Source organism: Polypterus senegalus, chromosome 2 (assembly GCF_016835505.1).
Source record: "Polypterus senegalus isolate Bchr_013 chromosome 2, ASM1683550v1, whole genome shotgun sequence".
Taxonomy (NCBI): Eukaryota; Metazoa; Chordata; class Cladistia; order Polypteriformes; family Polypteridae; genus Polypterus; species Polypterus senegalus.
Window position 1 is genome coordinate 122,323,593 of NC_053155.1, and position 13,630 is coordinate 122,337,222.

Here is a 13,630-nt window from a genome sequence, read left to right on the forward strand (position 1 = left end):
TATTTTTTCGTACTTCTTCTCAAACCAAGGGGGTGCGAGGGTAAAATGCGCTGATCAGTGTAATCGGTGTACCAGGAAATCATGCATTGACAAAAGTTCCCCTTTGCTTGTAATGCAAAGTGTGATTAAATGCATTACTTTTTAACGCGTTATGGAGCACATGCATCGAAGCTTCTCAGCTGTGCTTGTGGTAAGAAAAGGAAAGATTTTAAAAATAACGTAACACGATTGTCAATGTAACCTTTTGTAAGTAGTGCCTGGAGGATTCAGTGTGGGGGTAAATGGGAGGGGGGAGATGATGACGTGACTCCCCCATCCGCCTTAACTGTCAATCCCCCACAAACACAGTCTCGGAATTTGCATAAGCACACCCCTTCACCTGCAATTTTAACTTAGTTACAAAGTGATCAAAACTCTCGTTTATCTCCTGCGTCCTCTCATTAAACTTGTATCCCGCATTACCCGTGGGCATGACAAACGCCAGCGGCAGCCTGTCTATGAACTTAATTTAAAGTTTAAGTTTACACCTTGCTTTCTTTCCGAAGTAGCAGCACTCATGAATATGGTAGTATATGTCACTCGCTCGCTTCTTATTGTTTCGCTGCCTTCTCAATTATATAATGCATGTTTTCTTCAGTGCTTTTTGGAGGTCTTCCTGGTTTTCTATGCACTGTGTTGACAGTCAGTTCACGTGATTACGTGGGAGGCGTGATGATGTCACATGAAACTCCGCCCCCCACAGCTTTCGAGCTCAACTCCATTACAGTAAATGGAGAAAAATACCTTCCAGTTATGACCATTACACGTAGAATTTCGAAATGAAACCTGCCCGACTGTTTGTAAGTAAGCTGTAAGGAATGAGCCTGCCAAATTTCAGCCTTCTACCTACACGGGAAGTTGGAGAATTAGTGATTAGTCAGTCAGTCAGTCAGTCAGTGAAGGCTTTGCCTTTTATTAGTATAGATATATTTATTGCTTACTCAGTAGTGGAGAACACCATCTGATCCTAGAATATTAGATTCAGATATGTATTTCTGCACTTTAAGTTCAAGCTCATTGTCATATGTACACTGAATGATATTCTTACTTACATCTCTCCTCAGATATTTGACTGTAATACAATATCAACAAGACGCACAAGCACTTGTACTGTATTATGAATATTTCATTTTTTTTTTTGCTTATGATGTGTCTTTAAAGCATTTCATGCTTAAAACTAATATTCTGCTGAATGAGGTGTAACAAGTGAAAAACGCTGCTTTTCACAAAAACTGGAATCTCTAGATTTATAAACTGTCATAATCAAAAACAAAGTGTTCAGATATTTAATCCCACTAGATTCCCTATTAGAAATTTAGATTTATCCTGACAAAAATAATTTTATTTCATTGTGTATGAGCAAGAGTGGCATGTGCTTCAGTTTTGTTGAGCATGCACAGACATTGACTTCAAGGCTCTTGTGTATACATTGAGATGCTTTGTGTCCTTGTAGATTAAAATATGTAGTAAAGTATGTAGTCCTTGTTTTTTTATTACTAATAAAGATGCAAACTAACCAATTAAAAACATTGAATAGATGGAATATAGTTCTCTGTTTTTGCTAGTGCTATCTCTTATAAAATTGGCACCTCCTACTGAAATATCTCCATCATAAAAATGTGATTTTGAATGCTTTTGTTTTTTATCTGAAAAATGTCCATATAGCAAATGTAGTTTTGTTTGTTCAGTGTTTGTTTGGAAATCTGGCATATCTGAAGTGCAGCTGGAAGATTTAAAGGTGGTGCCAAGAAAATTTATATGAGGATTTGAAGCATCAAGGTGGCAGGAGAAAATCAGTAAATGTATGCTTTATGTAGGTTATATGTAGTGCTGGGCGGTATACCGGTTCATACTGAAAACCGTTTTTTATTTTTTTTATGATATGGATTTTTCTTATACCGCAACACCGGTTTAAATTACCTAAACGACGTTCGGAATGTGGCGCAGCAGGAAACTGTTCAAGTGGGGACCTTTTTCACTGCTACACCACCAAATAGTGGGCGGTAGCATAGGTATGCCGCGCGGTGAAAATGGACAGAGAGTTAAGTTGAACATGATGAACAGAAGAACGTTTGCCGACAAAAAGGAGTTGTGTCCGTCGCCTGGAGATAACTTTAGTTTTAAAAGGTCAGATGTGTACTGTTTCTATACTACTGGATAATACTGCAAGCCAAGTTGTACTTGTTTTATTTGTTTTCAATACAGTGTAATGTACCTGTGTACTGTGTAATAGTGTGACAACATGTTGACTTTATTCTCGTAATTTGTCATTAAAGTAGACCATCGTAAACTAAACCTCGTCGTAAAATGAATATTTAATTTACTAGATTTTCTCAAACCCCGTCATAAGTTATATAGCACATTAAATGCTTTGTGTTAAGTGATTCTTAAACTGACTTCTTCTTGCACTAAGAGGAGGCGCTGGCAGCGATCGCCGCACAGAATACATTCACTTCATGATCTTCCTGCTCTCTGAACATTTAGAATGCTAAGATAAATACTTAATATAATTTTCATGGTGAAATGCATTAAAGCATGCGTTAATCATATGGGGGCACAGCGGCGTGCCTGCCTTGCATTTGCATGTTTTTCTGGTGGGTTTACTCGGCGTGCTTCAGTTTCCTTACAATGTCATGTAGGATATGGGGTTTTTGTTGTGCTATATTGACCCTGCTAGTGTATGTTTTGCTTGTATTCATCCTACATGTGTTGGCACTTGTTCAGAGATGGGCACAACTCTGAATGGATGGCATAATTAAACATGTATAACGAAGATATTTTTAAAGTTCTGAACACTCCATGGGCTAAGTTTATAACTAGTTTTAATTTCACAAAGACATTTATCATGTGGTGATTGGCTATGTGGTGAAAGAAAAAGGAAGGAAGGAAAAAGGAACTGGGGTTTTGGTACGTCAGATAGAGACAGCATGCATGCAATAAAGAGAGTCCGCTCAGAAGAACATGCATTGAATTCTGTGTTTGTGTCTCCGACCAGCAGATCAGAAACCCAACATTGGCACAATATTTAAGTTAAACCTGTGCGATAGCTATTCATACATCCAGTTTTTTGGAGCCACGTCACACCTGCCATAAAGTTCTCTACGCTAACATACACCTGGGGACCCCTTACTGCGAGGGAGCAGCACTACCATCTCACTACTGTGCATGTGTAATACCTGCTTTAATGCATTTCATCATGAAAATGATATCAAGTATTTATCTTCGCATTCTAAACTTTCAGAAAGCAGGAATATCATGAAGTGAATGGATTCTGTATGGCGATTGCTGTCTTCTCTTAGTGCGGAGGAAGTCAGTTTAAGAAGCGCTGTGATTAACCACTGGGTCGGGGAACGTAACACAAAGCATTTAATGTGCTGCATTAATTTATGACAGGGTAAATTAAGTAATTGATTAAACATTGATTTTAGGAAGAAGTTTAGATTACGGCATTCTACTTTAATTATGAAGTAAACTATGAGAATAAAGTGGAAATGTCGACTTTAATCTCAACATAAACGGCGAGAATAAAGTGGAAATGTTGACTTTGTTCTCGACATATAGTTTTTTTTTTTCTTCCCAGTATAGCTTAGCTTGAAGCAAGGTCCATATTAATGCAGTTTGCCTAAATGATGGTTCAGTTGGTAAAGATGTCATCACCAAGTTGCACTTGTTTTATTTTATTGTAATTTGGTGAATACTGTGTAATGCACCTGGGCTTGAAGTCTTGAAGTAATAGTGCAACTATCAGTAATAATACTATTATTTATTTTATTGTTATTATTTATTAGTTTAAATATTATGTAGTTTAATGATGATAAAGTTGTTTAAAAAGTCACTTTAACGTGTCAGTGGACAGAGATTGTTAACATTAACAGAAAGTGTAGTTGGTTTACAAAAAATATTTACTATTTATTCCTTTTCTAAGACACATTCGGTGCAGTACAATTTTTGACAAGCACTCCTGGATATTTTACTAAGTCTAAATGCCTCTTTGTATGGTTGAAAATATGTTGTCAAAATTATAGTTTGTTTTTGCAAAATTTGTTCAATAAAAAGGTTCTATATTTTGACTGCATCTGTCATGCAATGTGATACCTTCTCCATTAGTGCCACCCCCTTGAAAACTATCACTTTATGGGGCAATGCAAAACTGTATTAATACAATAATTTTTTTTTTGTACAATGTATAATACTTTTGACAGTGGAAAAGGTTATTCTTAGCCAGTAATTGCAGTGGAAAATGTGGATAACATTCACTCATGCATAGGGAAAAAAATACTGTTGAATACCGTGAAACCGGGGTAATTTAGAAAAATACCGTAATATAGAATTTTGGTCAATACCGCCCACCCCTAGTTATATATAAAATGATTCTCATATGTTGTAAAAGCTGTCAATCATTCCATAATGGGAATTGGCATTGTGGCATTTTGTGATTAAGAAAATTTATCATAATTTTTATATTTGTTTTGTTGTTTTTTTGTATAAGTGGTGTGACAGATACAGGGCGCTATCGCTCCCTTGAACCCCTGTCCAAGACTCCAAACACCAGATAAAAGTCCAATAGTTGACTTTATTTTTATGCCACAGTGCACAAAGCACCCTCTCATCCACAATACTCATAAACACAATAATAATCATCATAATACTCTCCACCACTCCCAGATGCGTTGCCCTCCTACCACCCAGCTCAGCTCGCCGTCTGGGAGCTCCCACAGTCCTTTTATACTCCCTGGCCCAGAAGTGTTCCCAATCCCCAGTCCATGTGATTCTTTATCACTTCCGGGTCAGGTACAAGTCCTATTCTTCACCCTGGAAGTACGTCATTTCTGTCATCGCTCTTCCTATGACGCACTTCCAGGTTACAGGGCACATATAACTCTTTGCTCCCCCCTGCAGCTCCCTCTTGCGGCCCCTGTGGTATCCAGCAGGGCTGTGGATGAAAACTACATTGTCCATGATGCCCTGCTGGTCTTCGGGGCACCTCCATACTGCAGGGAGGGCTCCATCTGGTGGCCTGGGGGTATTGGCCGGGATGCCAAGCCACCCATAGACCACAGTGGTCATTAGTGGCATCTTCACATAGCATTTGCCTACAGCGCAAACTTGATTTTGTATCCCACAACACAGGTTGGTTCTCTATGAAATGACAAAATATGTCAACTGCAATAACATGGAGATGAGTTTTTAAATTTTAAATATAAAATGGGTGCATAAAATACATTTTTATCTATTTTAACTTCAAATTTATATGTGATAGTCTAGTTATTGTAGTTGAAATAAGTTTGTATTCAGACTAACCCTGCATAAACCTGAAGATCAACTGCGAATCTCACTTCTACAACAACACCTTGTTTTGCACAGCCAGTGCTCTTGCTTCTCCAGTGAAAACCACTAGTGCTTTTTGTACTATTGATGGAACAAAGTGAGTTTAGTGTATTTATATAAAAAAAAAAAAAAAAAAAATCCTGTCCTGTTTCTATAGTAACTTTGTCTCTACTGCTGTATGTGAAAGTAGTTAAGGTGTGGTACACTAAACAATAGAAGCCTAATTGTTGATACAGCATTACTAACTGATACTGTTTTTATTTCAGCCTGATAGCTCAGTTGAGCCTTTCTTTGACTCTCTCATCAGTCAAACAGGGATTCCAAACATTTTCTCCCTACAGATGTGTGGAGCAGAAACCACCTCATCGATTTCTACTGACCCTTTAGGGGGAAGTCTGGTAAGAAATGTTTAGACTTCTTGGGATCCTTGGTAAATTAAGGATTAGTCTTGAATAATTTTGGTATGTACATTTTTAGAGTTTCTAGTAATATTTTTGCTGCTTTTTCACTGTAATGTTTATAGCTCTTTAGCAATTTCAATTTCTAGCCACATTTTTATTTAGCTTTACTTAAAGTAATTTTCCAGAGAGTAAGAGACAACCATACACCCCTGCAGGATATGCACTGAACAATTGTCTGCATTATGCAGCAAATGGCAAAGTCTTATTCATGTACTTTAGGTGGCAAATGTAGGGTTTTGCCACTATTACTATTCACTATTAGTATTTAGCTCCCAGACCCTTTTTTCTCTTTTTCACATAAATGATTGTTGCAGCATGGGATTTTGATCAGTATAACTGGAAGTATTTATTTATAAATAAATAGCAGCAATTTCTAAGTATTCATCCTCTTTGTCCACTACCTGGTTGATCCACCACTCAGAGGTCAATCTGCCCATTTCTTCTTACAAAATTGTTCAACTTCTGCCAGGTTAGATGGGGGAGCAGCAGTCAACAGAAATGTTTTGGTCTTTCTGCAGATATTCAATGAAGTTAAGGTTAGAACTCTTGATTGGGCCACTCAAGTATATCACTTTTCTCCTTTTTGTTCCATTTCACTATTACTCTGGAAATACGCTTGCATCATTGTCCTGTTGAAAGTTAAACTTGCCAGTTTATGTGAGAAGATTTTCCACTTTGATCTGTCTGTATCATGCAGCATTCATCTTGCCTTCAATCCTGACCAGATGGCTAGTCCCTGCTATCCTCAAAACATAATGCTACTGCCGCCATCACATTTTATAATGGTGATGGTGTTACCTGGCATCGCTAGTTTAGAAGAAAATTTATGCCAGAGAACATCCACTTTAGTTCAATCAGACCACAGGACTTTTTGCCACATTCTTGCAGTATCTTTCATAGGAGGCTTTTCCAGTTTTATATAAGCAAGGAACCTGGTGTATTTGTTTTTTTTTTTTTTGTTTTATTTCTTCCTTCCTTGCTACTCTTCCATAAAAACTCTTTCCATGAAATACCATGGAGATTGTTGAGCTGTGAGCCTCCTGTCATTGCATTCACTGACACCTGCAGCTTAGTCAGATTGACAATTGGTGCTACAGTAGGTTCTCATGAATTGCCATTCTTGTTCAGTTATTAAGTTTAAAGGGAGAGCCTGACCTAGACAGCATAGCTGTAGCCTCATATTTTTCCTATTTCTGTATGGTGAACTGCACTAACATCCAAGGAATGCTCAGTATTTTTGGCATGGTCTTATACTCTTTCCCAAATTTATGCGTGTGTATAATTATATCTCTGACTTGTTTTGAATACCCTTTTCTCTTAATTGTTTTTCTTTTTGTGGAAAATCACTACCGTACTGTTGAACCTCAGTGACCCTCTTAAGTTAATTGAGAGGCCATCATCTAGCCATTTCCTACACAGGTAGAAAACATTAACAAATTGGGTGAATTATTAAAATGATACATTGGACCTTATGTTTACAAAGGGTATGAATACTTTTTAAAATCTCTCTTTTTTTCTTTTTAAAAAAATGTTCAAAGATTTTCACTTATTGTTTTGATTTAGCACAATGTACCTTGTTTTGCAGGACAGCTAGAAAATTTCTTTAATGTATTGCAGGTTTAAAATCTGAGACAATAAAATGTGAAAATGATTTAAAGGGCCAAATAAATTTTCAAGGTATTATACAACTACTAGCTATGAAGTATACAGTTTTGTAGAAATAACTATTAAAAAAATTAGTGTTGTTTGATAAAACGTTTCTGTTGGCATTTTGATACCTTGTGGTTTATGTTTCTGCCAAAGAAAAACAGGTGCAAGTGAGTTTAAGTAATAGTGTAAGCATCCAAACAAAGACATAGTGGAAATCAGACTATGATGGGATGGGCAAAGTATTTAAACACATAAATAATTTGAATAGCTGAAATTTAAAAAATATAAAAATAACTGTTTAAGGCGGAGCAGAATAGGGAAGATTTAAATTGTTGGATTTCTTACTAAAGCTGAGAACTAGAGGTTTGAGGAGTTTCCCTGTCCATGGAGATAAAAGGCAGATGAATATGTGGTTGTCCTGGAACACTACGGCAAGAGTATACAGCTTGCTTTATTTGTAAAAATACAAAGGATAACATTCTAACGTAATGTTTACACATGGCTGGTAATTGGGAAAATTAATTAATTAATTTAATGAGGTAATATCATGAAGGGAAGGGGATATCAATATGCAGGTATTTGTTAAGCTTTGAAAGTGAAAGAGCTAAGGAGGAATAGAAATAACTACTGGATAAATTAAGAGGAAGAAGAGCCAACTTGAACCAACTGATTTATTAATCATGCACAGACTTGCATGAGACAAAAGTAATTTAAGGACAATCCTGTATGAGGGATTAAATGGGGCATCACTGAGAAAAAGCAGATTACTGTTGAAATAAAGTTTGACTTTGTGGTGAGTATCATATAGGGTTATAGGGAAGATTAGATTTGATTCACCAATAACTAAAGGCTCAAGAGGGATATTGAAGAGGAGAGGGGAAAGTGACTTGGTTCTTTTAGAAATCAGAAAGGATTGCAATATAGTTAAGTTAGTGACAAGAATAGCAGAGGAAAAGTATCATTAGTCACATGTTCTAAGTACACTTTAGCGATACAACAATGTGGGCATTTGCATTACAAATATTTAGGTAAAAACAAGGAAGGAAAGAGGCATGACACACATACTGATGAAATTGTTAAAAATGTAAACACATTATTCATTGCCTTCTGGGGCACGTCTAGTGTTAATGTAGCTCATATATACAGTAATGTTGAAGAAATTATTGAATAGTCAGTCAGTCATTTTCCAACCCGCTATATCCTGACTCTGGGTCACGGGGCGACTGCTGGAACCAATCCAATACAACACAGGGCGCAAGGCAGGAACAAATCCCGGGTAGGGCGCCAGCCCACCGCAGGGAACACACACACACCCACACACCAAGCACTCGCTAGGGACAATTTAGGATCGCCAATGCAACCTAACCTGCATGTCTTTGGACTGTGGGAGGAAACCGGAGCACCCGGAGGAAACCAACACAGACATGGGGAGAACATGCAAACTCCATGCAGGGAGGACCCGGGAAGCGAACCCAGGTCTCCTTACTGCGAGGCAGCAGCACTACCACTGTTTTAACGATCGCTTTTGAGCCCCAGTTCATTTTGGCTTTGTTGTTCATTTTAAATGTTATATGAAATATAACTGGGCACAGTGTCATAACAGTCTGGCACATCGGAACAATGAGCTGGGAGAGAGTTCAACCTGACATGATATAATACTAGGTTAGCACTGCTACCTTAATGCTTTTTTGTGATGCCCTTCCGTTGATCCAAAGTTGGTTCTTTGTATTTTTGGCACGTACAGTATGATATCAAGACTCAACATTCTAAGGAGCATATTTAGAATTTTTTAAAGATTTTCTAATGTTGAATTTGGCATTTCTGTTTGAATGAATGCACTTTAAAAAAAAAACAAACTGTAAGGGATACTGGTTTTCTCAGAAATGCAGTTCTGATAAATACATACCAATATTGAAACTTAATGGGGGCTGGTACCTAGTCAAATTAGTGTTAGTTTGTATAAATAACTTTTTAACATTAAAAAAAAGTTTATTCTTGTTTTTTGTAATTTGTTTATTCTTAAAGATTATGGGAGGAATAGAGCCTACGTTATACACCGGAGCTGTCTGGTATACCCCAATAAAGGAACAGTGGTATTATCAAGTTGAAGTTTTGAAGTTGGAAGTAGGAGATCAAAATTTGAATCTGGACTGCAGAGAGGTATGAATTGGGTCAGATGGCTTTGTTGAGTATTTGTGCATTTCTTTACTTGTTTTTTTTTTTTTTTGTTTGGGACGGGTATTGTAAACATTTTAATTTTAAACAATTATACTTTACCATTCACTAATACTGTGTCTTATTATTTGTATACTATAATTTCACATAAGATTTCATAGACCTGATTGATGAAATTAGGGTCCATTTGCAATTATCAAATTGAACTTGATGGGTACAGTAAATAGAAGCATGTCATCTTAAGTAAACCTTTAGTTTAATAAGTGTAAAAAGAGTAAAACAAGAGTTAATCAAGATGCATCATAATCCAAACAAAGTAATGCATTTTGAAATTAGACTTCGCGTCACTATTAAAATGTTGAATATAATATTAAAGCTCATTCTCAGCTCTTGTATACCAAAAAATTTAAAATCCAGAAACTGTTTAAGAAAAGTAGAGCTTCTTCAAAATTCAGTAATAAAACCAAACATTTACAAGATAATAGAAAAGATATAGTGTCAGCTTTCCCATAAAAAATGAAAGTCAATTTTTTTTTCCATTTTGCTTCTGAATTAAACATTTTATAAAACATTTCCCAACATTTCCCTAACCAGTCCAAATAAAGTGAAATGAGACCTTTGTTTTTAAATGGGTTTTAATAGTCAAGATATGAAGACCCACTGTTCTATAGAACTGCTGCCTTACTGCACCAGTGGTGGGTTATAATTGATGTAGGTTTTCATTGTGACTAGTTTGCTACTGCTAGGCTATTGTGTTTGGTAGGATTATTGCTCCATCTTTGGTTCGACTTCTTGCTGTCCTGTCCATGTACACCATCTGTATAATAATTAATCACAAGCATGAATCACAGTAAAACTGTGTATTAACATTATGGAAACTTTACTCTCTTTCCAGTTCATTAGTAGTGTGTTTTCCTTTTTCTAAACTATAGGCAACATATACTGAACAGACTCATTTGTGAGTGATAATTACCAATCAGTTATTTTATGTCTACTGTGCTTCCAATATGGTTCATTAGAATTTGATCTCTTGCATTTTAATGTATCAGAAGTTAAATGTTTAAGCATAAGTTTTTCTTATAAAATATCTTTATTAAAAAAAAATAGTCAACACAAATTACAAACTCCTTCAACCTTAACTTGCAGAACATTTGTTGCCTCCTGCTCTACAAGTTAAGTATACATGGAAATATAGGTGTTTTTTTTTTTTTTGTTTGTTTTTATACAATATGACACCCTGAAAATCAAAATGAAAAAGTGATGCGGCAGGCTAATCCATTTTACCGAAATTTCATTACAGCAACTCAAAATTGTACTCAGTAGTTTTTATGGCTCCCACGTGAGCACAGGGCCCACTAGAGGAAATTGGGACCTCAGGCCACCCACATGAAGTCTGTTTCTGATTGTTTAGTCAGAGACATTCACACCAGTGGCCTGCTGGACGTCATTTTGTAGGGCTCTGGCAGTGCTCATCCTGTTCCTCCTTGCCCAGAGGAGCAGATACCAGTCCAGCTGATGGGTTAAGGACCTTCTATGGCCCTGTCCAGCTCTCCTAGAGTAGCTGCCTGTCTCCTGGAATCTCCTTCATGCCCTTGAGACTGTGCTGGGAGACACAGCAAACCTTCTGGCAATGGCACATATTGATGTGCCATCCTGGAGAAGATGGACTACCTGTGCAACCTCTGTAGGGTCCAGGTATCGCCTCATACTACCGGTAGTGACATTGACCGTAGCCAAATGCAAAACTAGTGAAAAAACAGTCAGAAAAGATGAGGAGAGAAAAATGTCAGTGGCCTCCACCTGTTAAACCATTCCTGATTTGGGGGTCATCTCATTGTTGCCCCTCTAGTGCATCTGTTGTTAATTTCATTAACACCACAGTAGCTGACACTGATTAATAACCCCCGCTGATACTTAACTGACCAGATCAATATCCTAGAAGTTTCATTGACTTGATGCTATACTCTGATTAATTTTTTTGAATAGTAGATAGAATACTAGGGGCATACAGCTTCTCAAACAGGCACAGAGACAAAAGTCCAAGGCAACACCTGATTTTTTTTTTTTTTATTTAAGTGGAGCAGCGTTTTTACCTCTCCATACAGAGAGATGGAGCAGCATATAGAAGCTGGAAAGAAACAAAAGTATAATTGGAGGTACGGGGTTTTCAGAGCCATTCCACAAGATGAGGCCAGGTGTGAGACATTAAATTTAACTGAGTTTTCATAAAATTATATAAGAAGTACAAGTCAATCGAAGCTTTAGTGTCATATTGGTAGTGTTTTATGTGTAAAGGCCAATTTTTGGCCTGATCACTACTATTCTTAATATTTTTGATAAGTTAATGATTACAAAATAGGAATGTGTTTTCTTTTGGATATCAGGGTTATTAAATTATCAGCAGTGTAAAATGTTGGTTGAATCAACTGATTTATCACAAGACGTAGTGCTTTATAGACTGTAAACACATGTTTATAAGGGTCATCGGCTAAGGTAAGGTATCTAAGAAAAATGATTTGATATTGCAAATGGACAAATGGTATTCCTGGAAAAAAGAATTTTCAATGCTTAATAATTTATCAGCTGTATCCATAATGGTTCCCCTAAACCTCCAATGGAATTTTGTTCTGTTTATTTTCATTCTGTTCCTGATTACTTAGGAGCAGAAAAGAAGTGCTGCTGGGACCACATTATATGGACTCTTTCTTTGTTTATTTTTAGCATGCCATTATTTTTCTAGAAATATTCTTTTGTATGATTTGTTTTCTAAAAGAGACTCCCTATGGTGTTGTGATGTGTAACGGGGTGGGTTTATATGCCACACCAATACTGTGCTTTTACATTTACAGGTAACATCTATATTCTACCTAATGAAATAAAAGAAGCCTCATGGTATATGATGATGTGTTTGTGTGTAGATTGCCATTACTCACTTTTTGTGTGAGAGCTGCTAACAATGTAAACAGTCATGGTTTCTCTTTTAAAAACTGTATGCCAACCTGAGCAAAATGCGTGCAGCTTTCACTTATGTGTATTCAGGCAAGGCCAAAGAGTCTCTTTACCATCAAGGACAAGAAAAAATAATTTTTTTTTTTTTTAATGAAAAGCATTTTGAAAGAAAGGAAAAGCTTTCCTGAAACATGCTGGCAATCTTGCAGATGCTTGAGTGCAAATAGACTTCCATTAGAGGCTTTGTTCTGCAGAGGCCTTGGCACTTAAAGGCACTGAATTTTGATGTGCGTTTCTTTTATTTCAGTACAATACTGACAAGGCAATTGTCGACAGTGGAACGACACTTTTACGACTTCCTGGAAATGTATTTAATGCTGTGGTGGATACCATTATCCGTACATCCTTGGTAAGAAGAGTTCTAATTGTGGGTTGGAGTTGCTTTGCAGTGTGTGTTCTCATTTTCTGGTATTTGGGAGGAGATTTTTACAAGGCCTTGTGCAATAGCACTGCCCTTCCAAGAGTAAATCTGAACTGGGGATCATTGTGTTAAGCAAGTCACATAGTCACACCCTCTACTTTTGTCAGCTCTTAATGTGACAAATTTTTAGCATTTATTAGAAGCTGAAAATGGACTACCATTTGTTAAATTTATTTGCTTAATTTTTTTACCCTATTAAACTTCTATAGATTGCTAAACAAATGTCTGAACATATAAATAACATGCGGTTAGTTTATATTTACACAGTGTCAGAGTTATAATATTTTCTGTAGATAATATATTTGTATACCTACTGTAGACGTTGAGGCATCAGAAAATGAATAAAGTTGTCAACAAGAAGAAGAGAATAAATTGTCCTGTTTTACTGTATACTAAATACTGAATTTTGAACTAAAATTAAGTTGGCTTTTCCCACTTGACAGATTTCACAGTTTCCTGCTGGCTTCTGGACTGGCGACAAGTTGGCCTGTTGGGAAAAAGGAAGCATGCCATGGGATTACTTCCCTAAAATCTCCATTTACCTAAG

At 36.7% G+C, this 13,630-nt stretch overlaps 1 protein-coding gene across 1 annotated transcript in view; it reads left to right on the forward strand.

The window, feature by feature from the left end:
- The window catches only part of bace2 (beta-secretase 2), a 106,944-nt gene that overhangs the window by 76,487 nt on the left and 16,827 nt on the right, over positions 1–13,630 (forward strand). Inside the window, exons 4-7 of the mRNA XM_039744499.1 lie at positions 5,634–5,765; positions 9,504–9,638; positions 12,910–13,011; positions 13,527–13,630. The exon at positions 13,527–13,630 is cut by the window's right edge and continues 46 nt beyond it. Of these exons, the coding sequence (XP_039600433.1) occupies positions 5,634–5,765; positions 9,504–9,638; positions 12,910–13,011; positions 13,527–13,630 (473 nt within the window). The remainder of the gene's footprint in view (positions 1–5,633; positions 5,766–9,503; positions 9,639–12,909; positions 13,012–13,526) is intronic.